The sequence below is a fragment of the Colias eurytheme genome, chromosome 21, assembly GCF_061535395.1.
Source record: "Colias eurytheme isolate Ceu_HAF_F1 chromosome 21, ilColEury1 Martin Lab GWU primary, whole genome shotgun sequence".
In the NCBI taxonomy this organism is placed as follows: domain Eukaryota; kingdom Metazoa; phylum Arthropoda; class Insecta; order Lepidoptera; family Pieridae; genus Colias; species Colias eurytheme.
This window is the reverse complement of record NC_143000.1, coordinates 8156898-8176873: the sequence shown is the minus strand read 5'-3', so window position 1 is coordinate 8176873 and position 19976 is coordinate 8156898. Positions and strand designations below refer to the sequence as shown.

Genomic DNA, 19976 nt, shown 5'->3' with positions numbered 1-19976 from the left:
GTTAATCCGATTTTTATTTTCATTTATAAATGGTTAACTATGATTTGTAAAAATATAGTTTGTTGATATTAGAAATAAGGCAAAAAAACATAATTTGTGATTATAACCTCATATTAAGTCCCTTTTTATCAATCCGCTGGCATCAGTCCTTTGTCAGATATCGTGCCAGAGGACTGACGCGACCCCATAGTACTGATGATTCTGTCGTTTTTGAGAACTTTTATCTTGATTGCTATTGGTATAAGCATTTCTATTTTATATTTCAGTTTAAAACATCATGCGCCACGCTAAAAGAAACTGAATTTGACTAGGGAAGAAACATTTAAGAAACAGTAGCAAATAAAAGAGCTATTGAAACAAACTACTAATAATTTTATTAAAAAGATCTTATTTTATTTTGATTATTGATTTTGATGCTTTCAGGGCATAGCTTTTTATATTTATCAGATAAATACGTATAATACTGTGAAGTAAAATTACCTCAAAATAACATAAAAGTTAATTAATATACTTGATAACATTATAAAAATGTCAAGGGGCTCTTATGAAAACTCAGATGAGACTTTCATTCGAGCCTTTGGTTTTTAATTTTACTATAATTAGTACTTTTAACATAAATATTGGTAGATTTTTAGGGCTCCAAACCTCAAAAGGAAAAAACAGAACCCTTATAGGATCACTTTGTTGTCCGTTTGTCTGTTAAGACGTTTTTTTGGAACGCGTGGAGGAATCAATCTGAAATTTATATTGGATACTCAAGATTAAGAACCCTTGGGGCTGTAAAAAAATGAAACTTATAACGCAACGCAATCAAAAGATACCTACATCCGTTAATACTGCAAATTTCCGCAAAATTCAATATTCGCAAGGGAATAAAAAAACACACAGGATGCTTCCCGTGTATACAGTCTACTATAAACTGCTATATAGTTTACTTCTACTTGGTAAATAGCAACGTCTTATAACACAGATAAAGGAAAAATTGCTAAAAGTGTAAATTTTTAGTTACAAACATAATAAAAAATGGGTTTGTTAGGACTCCAACTCGCACTTGGCCGTTTTTTTGTTTCTATTGTTTGTGAATTACTTGAAATATCAAGTAAAACTAAGTCAAAGTAGTAAAAGTTAAGTAAGAGAGTAAGAATATTCAAATAGCGTTAAATGTCAGAAGGCTGTTTTGAAACTTGAGACATTGATTTTTCCCAGTATTACATATTATTAATTATCATTTTTAAACGTAACTAAGTGATTTTAATACTTAAAAGACATGTGCCAATATTAAAACTGAAAGATTTGTATTAATTTTCATTCAATTTCTTTAAGAATATTACAAAATTGTGTTTTTTATCAGTACCATGTTAGCCTCGTCAGTCCCCTGGAGGCCAATTCCAGAAAATTTAAAATATCTCACAATCTACTTAAAAAAGTGGCTGGCCCGATTTGGAACAATATATTCATTAGATTAGCTATCATATACACCCTAATTTGTAACAATCTGATATAAAAAATATAGTAAACAAAATATCCTCAAAAGTTACCCCATTTTTGTATAATCACCCATATCAATTTGAAGTACTTAACTCATCAATAATTATGCTAGTTATAAAAATATGATAAATGATAATTATTACATTGCTAATATGATAAATTATAATTATTACATGCTAGTTATAAAAACACAGATGCTATACAGATGATAGTACCAATTGTATTTAAAACTAGCGGTCCGCCCCGGCTTCGCCCGTGGTACATATTTACGTTTTCTCTACATACCATCACCATACCACCACCACCATAGAACCATCCTCGTACTTTTTCTGAAAATCAGTGCTGCTAGTTGACTCAAAAGTCACTGCAGCTTTATACTGAGAAGCCCCTTTTGATAACAGACGTTGCCGCACAGTACTGGTCTAATTTTTAGGTTGTAAGTTTTTGATTGTGTAATATTTTGTTTTAGTTTTAAGTTTTTTTACCATGTTTTTGTTCTTACTTTATTTTTATTTTTTCTGTTTCTGTGTGGCTTGTATACTTTTTCGTTTGTTATCAATAAATGTTTTATTTATTTTATTTTTTTATTTATTTACTTCAAGGAATATAATAAAAAAAGAATTATCGAAATCGGTTCAGCCGTTCTCGAGTTATGCGCTTACCAACACATTTTGCGATTCATTTTTATAAATAAAGATTTATCCTTCAATATAAAGCCACATTTCAATATTACATAAGCAGTAAGATACGCATAACCTAGCTTAAATAACTAAGCGATCTGCGATGCCAGATTTTAGCCGTGTTTCGACTCTAAATAGTGTTTCGTGTTTTGAGTATATTATAAATTCAGCCTATGTGGTTCGAGAAACATCTTTTAGCATATTATGTAACAGATTATCAATCCTGATATCATTTAAATTATAACAACTAGAAGTCATGTTTAATTCATACAATACATTCGTACCTTTTATTCCTGATTCAAACTTTTTATGAGTGTAATTAATTGATAATTCTTTTTTTATATAACGCAACTTTCCCTATCTAGGTAATTTAGTGCGAAAATGTTTCATTTAATTAAAAAAAAAAGAAAATCATCTATCATCTTGACGTTACTAACCATGGAGACGGCTTTTCTTGTTTTATTTACTAGAGTGGCCGCGGCGCAGGGACTCAAAGTGAGTCTTGGCCTCCGACAATAAGAGCCTCCATTTGACTCTATCCTGCGCCATCTCTTGCCAGTTTTCAATCTGGAGGGTGCGCAGGTCTCTGGCGATTTCGTCTTTCCAGCGGTACATGGGTCGTCCAACCGGACGACGTCCAGATGTTTGTCCCAGGTACGCTCGTTTCGCTGCTCGATCTTCCCCCATTCTTTCCACATGGCCGAGCCATAGGAGTCTTTGTGCTTTAATCTCACCAATAATGTTTGGCTCGGCCATTAGGTCTTGAAGTTCTAGGTTTTTCCTTCTCCTCCGAACCCCTTCTTCTGTTAACCGAACATCTTTCTTAGGATCTTTCTTTCAGTAATTAGGAGCTTGTCTTCTTCTTTTTGAGTCAGTGTCCAATTCTCATAGGCATACATTTCTTTAGTTTATTTACTTTAAAGTAATTTATTCTGCTCATTTTCTCAGGTGTAAGCTCTACAAAAAAAACTACACGCATTGAGAAAGCTTATAAACAAACAAATATAATACAAATATTTTGTAATCGCACCGCTACCACATTTGGTTAGATGACATTACCGACCAAACATAGGTGTACTAACCTACTTTTTATTAACACATAGTTTTTGGTAGATTTGACAACAGCTGTGACTTGTTTAAAATGTAAATTTTAATATAGACTACAGGCCCGTGTTGAAAAAATTATGGGTCATTTGACCCACCACCTGACCTATCTAGAATGATATAAGAGCATAAAATAATAAGATTCAGCACTATGACGTCACTTGTAAGCTGTCCACCTGAGTGCAGATGAGAATTCGAAGGTTCAGGTAGAGATTTTCTCCCCTTGTCTCCATGATTTTTGTACGGCGTTGCGGAATAATTGATTAAAAGTAGTATAGAAATAGTATGATACAGATGCCGTACAAAATCAAATGACCAAATTTACCCCGGCAACTGTCGAAAAATAAAAATAAATTCCGACTTTGTGGACCACCATTTTTGTACGGCATCTGTGTCATACTATTTCTATACTGCTTTTAAGCCATTATTCCGCAACGCCGTACAAAAATCATGGAGACAAGGGGAGAAAATCTCTACCTGAACTTTCGAATTCTCACCTGCACTCAGGTGGACAGCTTACGAGTGACGTCATAGTGCTGAATCTTATTATTTTATGCTCTTATATCATTCTAGATAGGTCAGGTGGTGGGTCAAATGACCCATAATTTTTTCAACATGGGCCTGTAGTCTAATATTCTAGGTCATATTTTATCATACCTGTTTAAAAAATGTCACTCTTTTAGGAAGTAGTTGGGAAGTAGGTACTTGGGATGGATGTCAGAAAATTTTAGTCATATTAAAAATCGTTCGTTTATTTAAAAGCTGATATTTTTTTAAATGACAGTTTTAAAATAAGTAACAAGCTTTTGGCAAGCAATAAATTTAATAGAAATTGCAAAATGAGAACATTACAGACTTTAAATTTTAGATATAAAAATGTATTGTGTTCTGAAATCTGGGTTATTTTATTAAACTATCAAGAACTTTAACTTTGAGGTACAAAGCATTTTCCTCCCTATAATGTTGAAATGTGCATTTAATGGTGGGTACACACGTACATACTTGCTAGTCAAGCAAGTCTCTTCGAACAAAGCTATAGCACAGACATGCTTGAACTCGCGTCTACACGTAAAAGCTTGCGCGAAGATCATGTTCAGTGTGCGTTGAAACTCTTCGAGCAATGGACGATACGTTGTTGTGTTTGGTGGGAAATTTTTTTCTTCTCTCTCCTCCAAGATGCCCTTAGAGAGTTAATTTTTTTTATCACTCCATTTCTGTCAATGTTTGGTTCCACCGTTTTGCACAATAAAATTAAACGATCATACGCAGCGTTTCTTTTACCCTTGTCGCTGTACTCTTTTAACGTTGTTTTCCATAAACACTCTTCTTCTCGATACATGTTTATAAATTGTTCCACAAAATCACGAGTAAACGCTCGAAAGTCCGACATTTCAGCTGCGCACGCACAACCTTTTCGATTAATCACTCGCTCACGACTGACATGCTCGAAGTCGCAGCTACACGTACAAACAAGATTGCTTCGAACATCGAGCAAAAATTATGGAGGTTTGAATCTTGCTCGAATCGAAGTTGTTGGATTGAAATGGTTGGCTTCGAGCATTTGTCTTGAGACTTGCATGGTACACATGTTCGTACTTGCTCGAGATCGAGCAAGTTTATCGAGCATGTGCGTACGTGTGTACCCACTATAATAGTTTAATTTAAAACTCACATTTGACCTCCTTTCATAAAACTTATTGTTTTAGTTCTAGATGATTTGACATAGGTACGTAATATAACTATTGTGCAAGGAATATAGTAAGATGATGCGTAACTGTACGTATATAGGTACTATTGTGAATTGTGATACACAATATTAGTAGTTACATGTGCCTATATTGCGAAGAAATATTTAACAGAAGATCATTTATATCTGTAATCACTACATAGTATAAAACAAAGTCGCTATCTCTGTCCCTATGTCCCTTTGTATGCTTAAATCTGTAAAACTGCGCAACGGATTTTGATGCAGTTTTTTTAATAGATACAGTGATTCAATAGGAAGATTTTAGTATATAATTTATTAGGTTTGAGACAAAGCGGGCGAAGCCGCGGGCGGTAAGCTAGTATATTTATAAGTTTTTAAGAAATAACAAGAACATTTTCAAGACTTAACACTACAATCTTAAGCTAAGTACTATTATTGAATATAAAAAAAAGCTAATTATATTTTATTATTTTTATTAATCTTCTTTCTAAAGCACTTTAAGAACATTCCTGTTTCTTTTCAGTATTTTAAAATTAAACTAAGATGCTCCTTCGATCATGTAGATTCTAGTAGGTTTAATTTGGCAATGCGTAGAATATACTCAAAGCTTATTATTAGAACCATTAAATCTTCCTAGTCAAAAAATTTACATATAGGCGTAGCGTGGAATTTTGATAGAGTCACCAAAAACTATTTGTTGACGGAAGTATTGCGTATTGATGCAAGAATTTAAAGCTCGAAGCGGATGAAGCGCCGCCCAATACTTGACTCACTCTATTGTTTCTATAACGAAGGTGTTAATTCAATGACAAATTATGTGATTAATTGTAGCTGTAATTTATTGATATTGCAAAGGTTTGATTATTGACTTCTTGTAACTAAGTTTAAAAGAGCAAATACAGAGTTTATTGGCGGCTCTTCTCTGTGGAAACCTCTTTCCGAACCGGTTAAATGGTAGGTACATTATGTTATGACGATTCAAAATTGATTCAAGAAGAAATCTATTTCAATAAATCAATGTTTGAGTTTGAGTTTAGAAATATCTACCTGATTAGCCACGATTAATACGCATAAAGAGTTATTGACTTACTATCTTTCGAATTTTTGACACATTTGGACTGTTAAATAGGTTTGAATGTTATTTGTAACATGGATTTTTAGTGTAGGATAGTAAGAGACAAGCTTTTATACGGGTTCCACTCGATAAGATAACCTTTAACTAAGTACGTTATGATTATTATTTTCAACGTTTGCACTATTGTAACATTCATTTAATATCTGACATAATCCTGCATTCATTGCAGCACGATGCACATAATATTATCAGTAATCTCATGCATTTGATGATATAACAACAACGCTTGTATGAAAGCAAAGATCTTATAAGAAAGAAAACATTTCGAAATTCGTGCAGTATGATTCTCACTACAAGAAGATTAGTACTCGTCAAATATCCGATAAAACCGCGGTTTTTGGTATCATTTACTAAAGCTTGGGAATAACATGTTGTGGTCATAGTCTAGTCTATATTTCAATCACATTTGATAGTTTAAACATTCGGAATCATTGGAGCGTGAAGAATATTAATTTCATGTGAACCAAGGACAACCGAGCCTCGCTAAATTTACCAGATTTACGTTATTAGAACTAGGTACTAGTATAGTAATACTATCCGTGTAAGTACTTAGAAGATACAGCTCTTCAAATCTACTGATACTTCAGTTAAACGATAGGATAATAATTAATAATACCCAAATCTCTTTAAAAACTGCAGTGACCGTTATAGCACCTATTTAATTCAAAGCATATTAAATAATTACAAAAGAGATTACTACATTAAAAAATGTTGTGTGGTTTTATGAAACCACGGTAAAAGTGAAACTGTTCGAACGGTTCCGAACACTGCTTTGTGTAGCGCATGTCGCGTGACGGTCGGCTGCCGAGTAGGGTATACCTACTCGGCAGCCGCGATACACGCGACATGCGCTACACAGACCAAAAAGTTTGAGACGATGTAATAAAAGTTTCACTTTAAAAAGCAGTACAACAGTAAAGCAAGCGGTTCAGACAAATTGTGTTACATAGTAACGAGAGATGTGGGCCAAAGTCTTGATGAAAGTGATAGTCTCCGGTCAAGGTCGCGTTATATTGACCACTTTTACTTTGTATTATAGTTTTTTAATGATCGTTTTAAGTTTAATAGTTCTTTATCGCTAAATTGAGCGGCATTAAAAGCTTGAGTTAGACTATTGATTGTTGGATTTGTGGTCGGGTTTTCATCAGATAGTCATATTTTATCAAGATGATTCTTAGCGAAATTTTATGTAAAAATGCCTCCAGAATGTTCAGATATTTGTAAATAAGGATTGGATCACATTAGATTCTATAGTTAATATTTCTGAATAAAAGTTGTTTTTTTCAGTTTCAGTAGATGGATGCAGATGACTTATTTATCCGGGCTTTTTAAAATGTATTTAGAATTGTATTTAGGTACAAAATATCAGATTTATTTTACTGTTATATAAAATACAGGTACATAGCAAATAAGAGATTGCTTAGCGATATTTGAACCTGTCTGCCTAACCGCAGGTAGGCTGGTGGGTAGGTAGAGCCAAATTGATTTGGGCTTTATTACGATTGTATTTTATGTTTTAGTATATTTAATAGTATTCTTCTTTATAGCAAAAAGATGATCATTTTGTTAACGAAAACCACTCTTTTTGTAGAAATTTAAATGTAATGATAGGTCATCTAGCGCCATGACTTTCCCACATGGGAAATACATGCTTTAAGACATCATCGTCACTCCCTTAGCCGTTTAAAAGTTGTGCTAAAGAAGTACGTTTAAATATTATAAACTTTATAAGTTGTGTGAAACAAATACCTTTAAATAAAAACTTCTAAATACATTGATAAGACATCTATTATTATCAAACTGTAATTCAGTACATTACCCAAGTACCGTGAGATGTCGGCCAAGGTACGATGAAAGTGATAGTCTGGTCAAGGCTGTACAGACTGACCACTTTTACTTTGTATATACTTGTTTGACTTAGTACTGATTAGAATGTTTTCATTTTATTAATGTATTAGTTAATTGAGTAATGAGTTACGACTTAATATGTCAAATATTATGAATAATTTATCACTTTTCAATTGGCTGTTAGTTTTTTTATACCGTGAAGATGATAGATATAATATAGTTATTACAAATGTTAGGTTTTCTTCTGACTTCGTTTGTATCATGTGATTAGTTTTATTTTTATAAGTTACCTATGTCAAAATATTACCTACACTTCAGAAAAAAAATTCGCAATAGGGCAACCCCCTGGTAATTTTGTCGGATTGTAAAATAAAAAAAGAGTGTAAACATTTTAATTACAGTGTAATTATTAATATTTAAATGTATTTGTTTGAGTCTTGATTATATTTTACTCTTCTAAGTAAAGAGAGAATATTTTGTGTTTGAACAGAAATGAAGCTCCTGGGTCTGTACCACCGTACTAAAAATCAACCAAGAGGCCATTATTAGAAGAATCGTAATACGTTTGACCCTCAATGCCTACACATTTATCAAATTACAACTTTGGCAGAAGGTTACTGTACTTTTACTTTATAATAGGGAAGGCGTTACATTCCTTGAGAAGTATTGCAACAATATATTTAGGTGGTGGGAACATTCAAACTCAAACTTGTACTCGCAAATATTTTTATAGACGTCAAAATTAACAAGCTTATGAATAAGAAAGACACTATTGAATTGTTTGAATTTCTCTCGCACGCAATAACAGCTCTTATCTAATTCATGTGTTATTTCAGGTGAGCACAAACAACTACTTTGGTACTAGTGAAACATTATAATATATTATTTGTGATTTGTGACAAAGACAACCTTTTACTAAGGGCTTCGGAGTCCAACTATAATAATTATACTACTATTTTTATATCATCTGTGCTTATACGTAATACATAAGGTAGGTATATAATAAGTATACCTTAGCCATTACCGGGTCGTCAAAATAAGTATTGATGTGTTATAAGGAAAACTAAAACAAAAGGTATAAAGACATTTTAAATAATAAGATAGGATAATAATTTATGATCTAAACATGATGCGGTTGAGTCGTGATGATCGGGCTTACATGATGTCACCTCATACAAGATAATAAATACTAAATCTTATGCGCAATATGGGTTTTTCTGGAAAATTATAATATTTTCAAAACGTTTAGTAATAAAGAAGAAATAATTATAATCTTTATGGGATATTGTTTTGAACGCCATCTTGTTGTTATAAATTTATGTTTAATTTGTATCCTGGTTATTGATGACAAATAATTTGTACTAACTTTCTTCAAGAAATGTTTGCGGTTGATATTATTAGATGTTTATTATCTATCGTAGATAACACGACTCAACAAAAAAAATTTCGTTCTTTGTCCTAAAGTTTATACTATTATTTTCCAGTTAGTTATGCACAAAAACGAAAAGAAAATACCTTTTTTCGGTATAAAGTTTGCTTTTGTGATAGTTATAATAATAATACTAATTTTTCAATTTTTTCATAAATTTTAATTGATTTTAATATTTTTAAAAAGACCGCGCGGTGAGAGTGGCATATTAACGTTTACACTGTGCCGCTAGATGGCACCCGAGTGGTAAACAACCATCAAGTATTATTTACAAGCCCAGAATAACTTAAAATGTTGTCACGAAAGTGCAAATACGATGCTGATGCATTTTGTTTTATATGTGGTCAATTTATTAAAGTTCGAGACGTGAAATATGAACTAAAGACATCTCACGTTCTCTGTGAAGCCTATGAAGCATATTTTGACTGTCCTGTACGGAATCAAGATAAGCCATGGGCTCCACATGTTGCTTGTAGAAATTGTAAAAGGTGTTTGGAAGGTAAGGCAAATTCCAATTACAAATTTTAAGGCCATGGGCTGCAGGATGTCATTAAAAGTACATATGCTGCATGCTCATTTGGATAAATTTAAAAACAATATGGGAGCCTATTCCGAAGAGCAAGGAGAACGTTTCCATCAGGACATCATGAATTTTGAACAACGCTATCAAGGCCAATACAATGAAAACATGATGGGCGACTATATTTGGGGTTTATTGAGAGAAAGTAGCTATGAACATAAAAGAAAAAGTAAAAGTGTGCACTTTTAAGTTATTTTCCACTTTTCTGTAAGCTAATTTGATAGTAAAACTTAAGTAATAAAAATAATAAACATTTTTATTTCAATAGTTTTATTTTCAATCAAAAATTAAAATCCGAGATTTTTAAAAATTTCCTTCAATCAGTCTTCTAAGCACAAAAGCAAAGTTTTTCATGCCATATATTTTTTTTCCGTCTAATTACGACCTAAACTACGAAATTTAATGCTTTGCAATCAAAGTCAAATTTCATGGTGACCCGTTGTAATAGAAAACAAAAATATCTTTATTTACCTTACATAACACTATTTCTATGTTCTATATATAATACACCTAAAAGTGTGGTTTAAAGCTTCAAATACGGTTTACATTCACACATATTATATAACATAGTTAAATGTCAGTATTGAACCACATTGAACGTTGCAACTTGCATAGAGTAAAAAAAAAATTGGTAAAGTTTCCAATTTTTTTACAATAAAAAATTGGATGACGTTAATCTAATACATATTCAAGATTCAAATTAATTCTATTGGAAATATAAAGAAAAGTGAACAATGTTTTTACATCAAATATCTATTTACACATTTTACGGTCAGCCGGCATTTACCTAGAGATATTACAGCTAACCTTTTAGCTTACAATCTATTGATCCTCTTTAAGTCACGGATGATCTTTGGGGTCACTTGCGATGGGGTCATTAAACAAGCGTTAGATTTTTTTAACTATCAAGGAAATATTTTTTTTACCTACGAAGGAAATAAGTTTTTTACTACAGATGAATAGAATAGCAATGACCTTTATGTATGCAGATATCAATCGTAAAATTTGTTTCTAAAAGCTCTGCATCGATTAGCTCGTTTTAAGACGATCGTAACTAATTTAAAGACGATAAAGCGCGTCACACACGGCGAAGATACTATAATATTTTATGTTAAGATTCTCTATAATATAAAATATTACAGTATCTTAAGGTATCCGGTATCAGCGTTCTGACCATCATTTTTCTTTTTGTCATTGCGTACTAAAGACCCCTGTAGAACCGCCATCCTGTTACAAATGACCCGAAATTTTGTGTCAGTGTTTCGGGTCTTACCGTCGTTCGGTCTTACAGTGTTACGCGCTTATTATCTATACAAAGTTCTTAAAAGATGTTTTGAATGAAGACATTGCTAACGTGTTGATCATAACCTAAAATACAGCTTTCTAAATAAAAGGATTATTACATAATAGACCGGGAGATACTGACACAAAATTTTGAGTCATTTGTAACAAGGATGGCGGTTCTACAGGGGTCTTAGTACGCAATGACAAAAAGAAAAATGATGGTGTGAACGCTGGTACCGGTGTCTTAGTCGCGTGGGCGTTTGTCGAACTCGTCGGAAAAATAGCGAAAGTCAAACGATTTGTAACACAAAAATTTTAGAATTTACCGATAGCCCATAAAAAAGTAGTAGGCGGTAGTGTCATGCCATACTTTTCCAGTGTGACTTACAGCCCGCCATACCGACGCGAATGTGTTGATTTAAATAAAACAATCATTCAACCATTTGTACCAGGCTAACTTTTGCACAGGTAACTATCGTCGTGCAACCATTTACGAAAATCGCCATGCCATACTTTTCGGACGATTCCAAATGGTCGCCATACCGCCGAAAATCTGCAAAAAATTTTTATTTCGCCAAACTTTTTGTACCAGTATTGCATTTGGATTTTTGGAGAGTATTTGATAAAATGTGACCATTATTATATTTGCCATACTTCTAGTAGGGGGAAAAAGTGCTGTTATACTTGAAAACTTAATTTATTATTAATTTATATAAGTGAGGATTTCCAACACTTAGATCTTTGAAATTTTGTATTTATATTTGTTGATCCTCAAACTTACAGGAAAAATAAGTGCCATACTGTTACAAATCGTTTGACTTTCGCTATTTTCCGACGAGTTCGACTAACGCCCACGCGACTAAGCCGCCGGTACCAGCGTTCACGCCATCGTTTTTCTTTTTGTCATTGCGTAGGTACTAAGACCCCTGTAGAACCGCCATCCTGTTACAAATGACTCGAAATTTTGTGTCAGTATCTCCCGGTCTATAAAAATAATCTAGCAATAATTGAATCAATACTTCCCGAGTTGGGCTCGTTCAAATAACATAATATAGTGATAAATTATGTTCTATATGCATATAACGGGTCCATAAAGAGCGAGCTGCCTCGCGAAGCATTTTCCGAGCGAGGTTGCTCGGTCTATGTAGATGTGGCTCAACCGAGGAAGATGGCGAACGCATTTTCCTATAAACCACGCTTCCACGTAATAACGATGACATGATCAAGGCGTGATAGTGAACTTGACTGATCAAGTTTGTATATTAATGTCGTTTTAATCATTATCAATTCAAGATCAATTAATAACATCGAAAATGTTTACTTTTTTTTTAATTTATAATGATACTCAAAAATAAATTTATAATATGAAGAAGTAATAACATATAGTACATTCATATTAACAGTACTATTGAACTATTGGTATATCAAATACCAATACAAATTTTACGTTCACGCGACCTCAGAGTTTTCCAACAAACGCTTCAGCTCAAATTATTACGATATTATTAGTTCCTATTATAAATTAATAAGGTCCAAGTTTGATACACATTTTTTAATGATAATACCATAAATTTATTTATTATTTAGTGGCTCAGTAACAACCGGAACGCTGACGCAACCCAAAGGTCGTATCAACCTGTTCCAATCACATTCCTGATGCGTAATTTAGACATGCGCCTCATCATGTGTTAAACGGATTTGAGCACAGATAAATAATATTTTTGTTCCACAGATTAGGTAATTTTTAAGTGCATAGAGTACAGAGAGGAGATGGAATGAACTTTTGAATAAAATGCAATCTGCTACTGCTAATTTCACTTTGAAGTTTACTAGTAGTACTAGTTGAATAGTATGACACAGATGCCGTACAAAAATGGTGGTCCACAAAGTCGGAATTTATTTTTATTTTTCGACAGTTGCCGGGGTAAATTTGGTCATTTGATTTTGTACGGCATCTGTGTCATACTATTTCTATACCTACTACTTTTAATCAATTATTCTGCAACGCCGTACAAAAATCATGTAGACAAGGGGAGAAAATCTCTACCTGAACCTTCGAATTCTCATCTGCACACAGGTGGACAGCTTACAAGTGACGTCATAGTGCTGAATCTTATTATTTTATGCTCTTATATCGTTCTAGATAGGTCACCTGGTGGGTCAAATGACCCTTAATTTTTTCAACACGGGCCTGTAGTCTAATAGGCTACCTTTTATTGCGAAATATGTACCACGGGCGAAGCCGGGGCGGACCACTAGTTATCTATATAAGTATTTATTTCAAATTATACATAATATTATATGTATATTTATCAGCCACCTGGTTTCCTTAACACAAGCGAAAGCTTAGTATGGGATCAGATCGTGCCGTGAAAATTGTCCTGAAATATTTATTTTCTTATGAACCTTTATAATTTCCAGATGCTACTAAATATACTGGTACTCACGGCTTGCGTGGCTCTCACCAGCTGCGATGTATCCCACATCATAGAAGAGACGACAACGCTACCACCACCCCCGAGGCCGTACGCGTTTTCGTATACTGCTGGTCGGTACCCTGGACATACTGATCGCCAGCACGCGGAGGTCAGCGATGGTAGTGGAGTTGTTAGAGGTATGTTTTGTTTTTTATACCTTAAAAGTTGATTTATTTGAGACAATTTGAGGTTTAACTGTTGGTGAAATCAGCTTTGTCTTTTTTATAACTGATGTAGTCCGTTAAACCTGGAGCGTAATATATATTTAGAAAAGAGCTTGTTTCGTTGAGGATAAGAAAATGCAAAAGACAGATTTAAATGAATTCAAAGGTATTTGATACTGGATTGATGAATGGATGTTGATAAAGAATAGTTTAATTGTTGGTGAGAAAATGGTTCGAAAGACAACACAGAAGTAGTCAGATGTATGTTTTAATGGATTTCGTTGATGATCATAAATAATAATTTTGAACTGTAGTTTAATTGTTCATGTAGTTAATGGTTCAAGAGATAGATTGATCAGTGTTTGGTCATGTGTTTAGCAATATAGCTAGTTTGGTCCTTATTAGAGAGTTTGTCTCCTTTTGTATTACGTTAACCGTCTTAGTTTGTAGGTTTCATATTGAATACTGTGTTTGCATCTATTTGGAATTCTTTCTTTATTATTTTTGAAGTGAAACTTCTTTTGGCTCGTTGAGAGTAGAATTTCAGGGTCGCGTCATGGAGTAAGGCGACGATTTCAGTATCTTTGAATCTTGTCAAAGAAGTTTCACTTCTGACACGTGTTATTGGTACATACGCTCTTTTTTATTTGTACCTGGATGTTTTACATACCATGTAGAGCTGATTAAAATGAAACATTATTTTATTGTCAAGTATTTTGCGTCTTGGAACGGGTTTTGTATTTCGACTCTTGCATACCTGCCAGAATCTAGTTTTTTCTCCTTTATACGTAAAATATTTTACTCGTTTGACCTTTACAAAATATTTGCGTACATTTGGTTACAATATAAATCGGCATGACTTGTTCGTATTGATTTGCACAAATTAAAAATAGAATATTTGAAGTTGCATCAAGTTTAGCCGGATCAAGTTATTTTTCTAAAAAAAAAACAAAAACATTCCAATTATAACAAAGCCCCCTAACATACTTCTCGGAAAAAGCTAAGCACTTACAATCAAAAAAGATAAGTTCACAGTCTACACGACACACCAGATCATAACATATCCTATTTAGTTTTCTACAAACAACCAATATCTAACAACACTCCATATCATTCCAGGCACCTTCTCCTACGTGGACCCTCGTCAGAAGGTCCGTACAGTGGACTACATAGCGGACAGGGAGGGTTTCCATCCAGTACTGAGCGATCCTCTACCTGAACACCCGAGGGACTCGGAGTCTGTGGCCCAGGCTAAGGATAAACACTTCGCTCTGTATGCCAAGATCGCGGAGGACCATGCTCACCACCCGCATCCTGATGGTAAGTAACACTAAATGGTATAAATTTTATGGAAGTTTTTTCGTTTTTTTGACAGGTTAGAGAACTCAAATACATTCACACAACGTTGTAAGTTTTGCTTTTGTCGTATAGTGCTTACTGTGGCCCTGGTAAAAGAATCAATTGATAGTTGAAACGTGTCTAAAACTACAATGCTACTGGAAATTATATTTTAATTTTGTATGAGAACTGTGAGACATAGATTGAGAGAAAAGACCGTAGATACTCTTACGAAACGGCTGGACCGATTTTCATAAAATTTCGTGTGCCTATTGGGTACATCTGAGAATTGGCCAACATCTATTTTTAATAGCCGAACAGAACAACGTTTGCCCGTCTCAGCTAGTTGTATATATGTAAAAAATACTTTCAGTTAGTAGTAGTCAACCGTCCATATCTATACTCTACTAGCAAAACCGGGCGAACACCGTTTCGCCACCAGAGACACCTTTTCTTTGCTATAAACCTCACGGAGCCCGAGACCTTTCCAACGAATGCAAAACCGTGGAAATCGATTCGTGCGTTCTGGAGTTATAGCGTCAGGAAGGAAAACCCGACTTATTTTTATATAGTAGACTAGCTTTCCACCCGCAGCTTCGCCCGCGCAGTCAAAGAAAAAACCCCTATATTTCCCGTTCCCGTGTGCCTATTAGTCCGGGATACATCGCCCATTTTTGCAAGTGATTACTATCAAGCTAATTTTTCGTGAGTAGCTTTATTTTGATGAGGTGCCCAATAATTTCATGTACGAAACTCTCGATTGTGGTAGCTTACAGAGGTAACAAGGATAACAATTTTTGATTTGACGGTTCTCAAATATTTATTACGCAATTTGTAGGACAATATGTCTGTTGAATTATATAAGTATTAAATAAGTGAAAATAAAAAAATCAGCTGGTTAGTAATCATTTATGATGACTTCGTTATCGATACACATTGGAAAGGGGGACTCTTTGATCAAACCATAGATTTTGTAGGACAAATATTTTTTCGAATAATTTAGATAATTATCTTGAGATTGAACAAAAAAAAACATTCAGTTAGTAATTAATATTTGAGAACCATCAAATCAAAATATTTTATCCTTGTTTCCTCTGGTAGCTACCACAATCGAGAGTTTCGTACATGAAATTATTGGGCATCTCATCAAAATAAAGCTACTCACGAAAAATTAGCTTGATAGTAATCACTTGCAAAAATGGGCGACGTATCCCGGACTAAAATATCTCTATACCAAATTTCATGCAAATTGGTTCAGTAGTTAAAGCGTGATTGAGTAACAGACAGACAGACAGAGTTACTTTCGCATTTATAATATTAAGTAATGATTACCCAACTAATATAACCACTTAAACATTTCCAGAAGCAACTTTCCCCCGCCAATCAGAGGCCGTCGCAGCAGCAACCGCTAAACACGCGCAACTTTTCCGAGTGATCGCTGAACAACATGCAAGAATCGCGGCTGAAAGAGAAGCATTACAACGGGAGGAGGAAGAGAAACAACACTTACAGGACTTGTCACAATAAAGAATTACTACATATATGATGGCTTTTGACTATAAACAAAAAAATTATAAGATTGTATAGCTAACTATACTTTCTTATGGTTTTTGACGTACTAAAAACTAATCATGATCTGTTAAATGGTCCGATAGCGTTTGACCGACTAGACACATAAAACGTCAGAAATAACCGAACGATGTTGCAAGCTTTCGTTCGAATTTAAACCTTAAAATCGTAGCAGTAAAGTTCAAAGTCACGAAATAAGGTTTTAAAGTAAATGTTTATTTATACATTCAAATTTACACCTTATTTTCTGCCAGTAAAGTTTAAACTCTATTATGCTTATTCAAAACTGCTTAGACGCGTAGGCAGAGTAATGCTACAGACATTTTTTTCAGTAATTATGAGCCTTGCAGTGTGTTGTACCTCTTTGATCCAAGTTTTGTATTTTCAAGTGAGAAAATCTTACTTTTGCCAAGTTTGAATCTCAGAAACATTAAAGAAAATATCAAATAATGTTATATTAGTTATGTCGTAACCTGTTTTGTGCAATGTATGAAAGTTATAGACGGCCACCCGTAAATCAAATTAGTTCTTTGAAATAAATAAAAATAATCAATTTACGACTTTAACCTATGTACTTACTAGCTTTGATTTTTAACAGTTTTAACAGTCAAAAGGGCCATCATATAGTTTTTTAGATTAGTGACATTACTGACTAGGCATTTAGGAAACATTTTTGACTCGGCTAACACCAAATAACACTTGGTCCGAAGACTTCATATTTTTATTTGATATTTCAAATAAAATAATTTAGAAAAAAGAGAATAAAACAAACTAATTGTATTTATACGTCAGACTTATGCATTTAAAAATGTAAAATTTTACCTGTATTTATGGATTTCGATGTTATTTTTTTATAAAGTTACCATTTTTTGTAATGATTATTGATTTTGTATTTTTATATTTTTGTACGACGGCCATATTTAAGTGTTACCTGTAATAAAGTATTTAATACTTTTTTGGTGTTTATATTATTCTACAATATAGTTTAATAATTACCCTACAAAATATATTAAATATTCTTGTAATGAATACAAGAAAAAAGGCATTGTTTCTAAGACCTTATGATTTGGTTTTAATGTGATAAAATAATATTGGTTATAATTTTTTACATGTTTGAATCGCAATTGAAAATGTTTTTTAGAATAATGAACAATTAAATAAATTGAAATAAGTATACAGTTCTTTGTTGAAATAAAACATCCAAATGCTTTACACTATTTATTCATGGTCCATTGTCGTTAGCAGAAATAAGTTTTTATCCGTCTCGTGGTTCTGGGATTTAGCCTGTGCTATCTGTAATGAGATACAATTAATAATATTAATTACTAGGAAAAAATATTACACATTTTTGATGATGATTTCCGTTACAAGTATATTAGTAGAAATTCTAGCATAACAATATTAAAAATATTTTTTTAGGATTCATAACTACTTGACTAAAAGTTACTCGAGACCTTTAGCTTTATCTTTTTACTTCGACTTAAAGCTTTACATTTATGAATGCTTAACTTTGTTTTGTAATCTGAATCTAAACATATTTTTACTGATAGACTTTGTAGTTACGTATGTAGTCATATTTAAAACCGAAAAGCGCAAACTAAGGATAGTATTATAACTAACTAGCTTTCCGCCCGCGGCTTCGCCCGCATTTTCAAAGATAAACCCGCATAGTTCCCGTTCCCGTGGGATTTCCGGGATAAAACCTATCCTATATGTTAATCCAAGTTACCCTCTATATGTGTGCTAAAATTCATTGTAATCGATTCAGTAGTTTTTGCGTGAAAGAGTTACAAACATCCATACAAACTTTCACATTTATAATATTAATAGGACTATAGGTATTGAACTAAGTAAGTAGTAATTAGTACTACTAAAACTTACTGGTAGGGGGCGGTGGTGGTGGTCCTCCGTGACAACCAGCTGGCTTCTCAGGACCATTTAGACCGGCCTTTGGAACCGTGGTCATACCACTCTGAAATATTCAAATATAATTCAAATGGAAAGGCCGGAATGGAAAAGGTTGTAGGAAGCTTTTGCCAACTGGCAAACAGACATGCAAAAATGTAAAAAAATAATAATACTATATACGCTTATAGACATGTCTGATAAAAGGCTAATAATAAAAAAAATAATGAAATCTTATTGTATAAATGCTGTAAAATGAAAGCTAGTGATAAATAATAATATAATGATATATCGCGTTTTAAATTATATTTCTTAATGTATCTGTTGTTAATATAGCGTTTCACACTTGAAAACATTTACTGAATAGACTATAAAATAGCTCATAATTTTTCAAGTTTAAATCTCACAACTACTATAATATAAATCGATGCACAGAAATAGAATAATATTATTTAGTCTTATTTTTTGTATATCTATGAAACGTACGACGTATCTGAGTAAATATTATATATATTTCGTACGCTACTTTTGAAGATACAATACATATTATATTAAATACTCCATTAAAAACATAAGATTTCGCACGTTAAACGTACGTTTCGCACGGTAAACGTAGTTCAAAAATGATTATTTTCAACAGCTGCAGGTTGGATAACTTTTGTAGAGTTTTTAGAGTTCAACTATTATGTGAAACTTTAAACTTTTTCCCTAAAATTTACTTAAAGTTATAGTTTATAAATATTCCACAATTTTTTTTATTATACTTTACCTATTAGGTATGTCAAATAAAATATATATCTATATGTAAAATAAAAGCACTTACCACGGCTCCAAGAATGATAGCCAGAGCTGCGAACAAGAACAGAAGTATCTTCATTGTGATATTTCTATGAATACTGCTAAGCCTATTTCACATGTGCTTTATATAGATCGAAACAATAAACATACAATATTTTTGAACAATTTATTATGCCAAACAATAGTCGTCTTAATAGGTACGTGATAGAAGCCACATTGTGTTGAAGCATTTTTTACAATAACATACAGTAGGAAAATATATTATTATTGTAATTGTTGATTTTTATAACCATTTGTGGGCGACAGAGCGTTATAAATATATAATTTCGTTCAAATTGAAATATTTACGCGTTTTCAAAGAATTGTGGCATATTAGTATAGGAGTCATTAGTCGATTTAACTTTATGGTTACAATCAAGGTTGTTCTGCTTGAAATTTCAGTTAATATTGATAGAACAAAAGTTTATTG

General features: G+C 33.0%; 1 protein-coding gene and 1 long non-coding RNA gene across 2 annotated transcripts in view; one reads left to right on the top strand and one right to left on the bottom strand.

Moving 5' to 3' along the window:
• LOC149899313 (uncharacterized) overlaps positions 1-16778 on the top strand; it is a 31867-nt gene extending 15089 nt beyond the window's left edge. The window contains exons 2-4 of the mRNA XM_090114355.1: positions 13678-13870; positions 15017-15217; positions 16599-16778. Coding sequence (XP_089970481.1) covers positions 13678-13870; positions 15017-15217; positions 16599-16762 — 558 coding nt within the window. The 3' untranslated portion in view covers positions 16763-16778. The remainder of the gene's footprint in view (positions 1-13677; positions 13871-15016; positions 15218-16598) is intronic.
• Positions 16779-18009: 1231 nt separating this feature from the next.
• On the bottom strand, positions 18010-19604 carry LOC149899312 (uncharacterized). The gene is made up of 3 exons (XR_016457950.1): positions 19533-19604; positions 18686-18776; positions 18010-18097 (listed from the first exon to the last, which is right to left on the bottom strand). It is a non-coding gene; the product is annotated as an uncharacterized LOC149899312 (long non-coding RNA).
• Between the last annotated feature and the right edge of the window lie 372 nt (positions 19605-19976).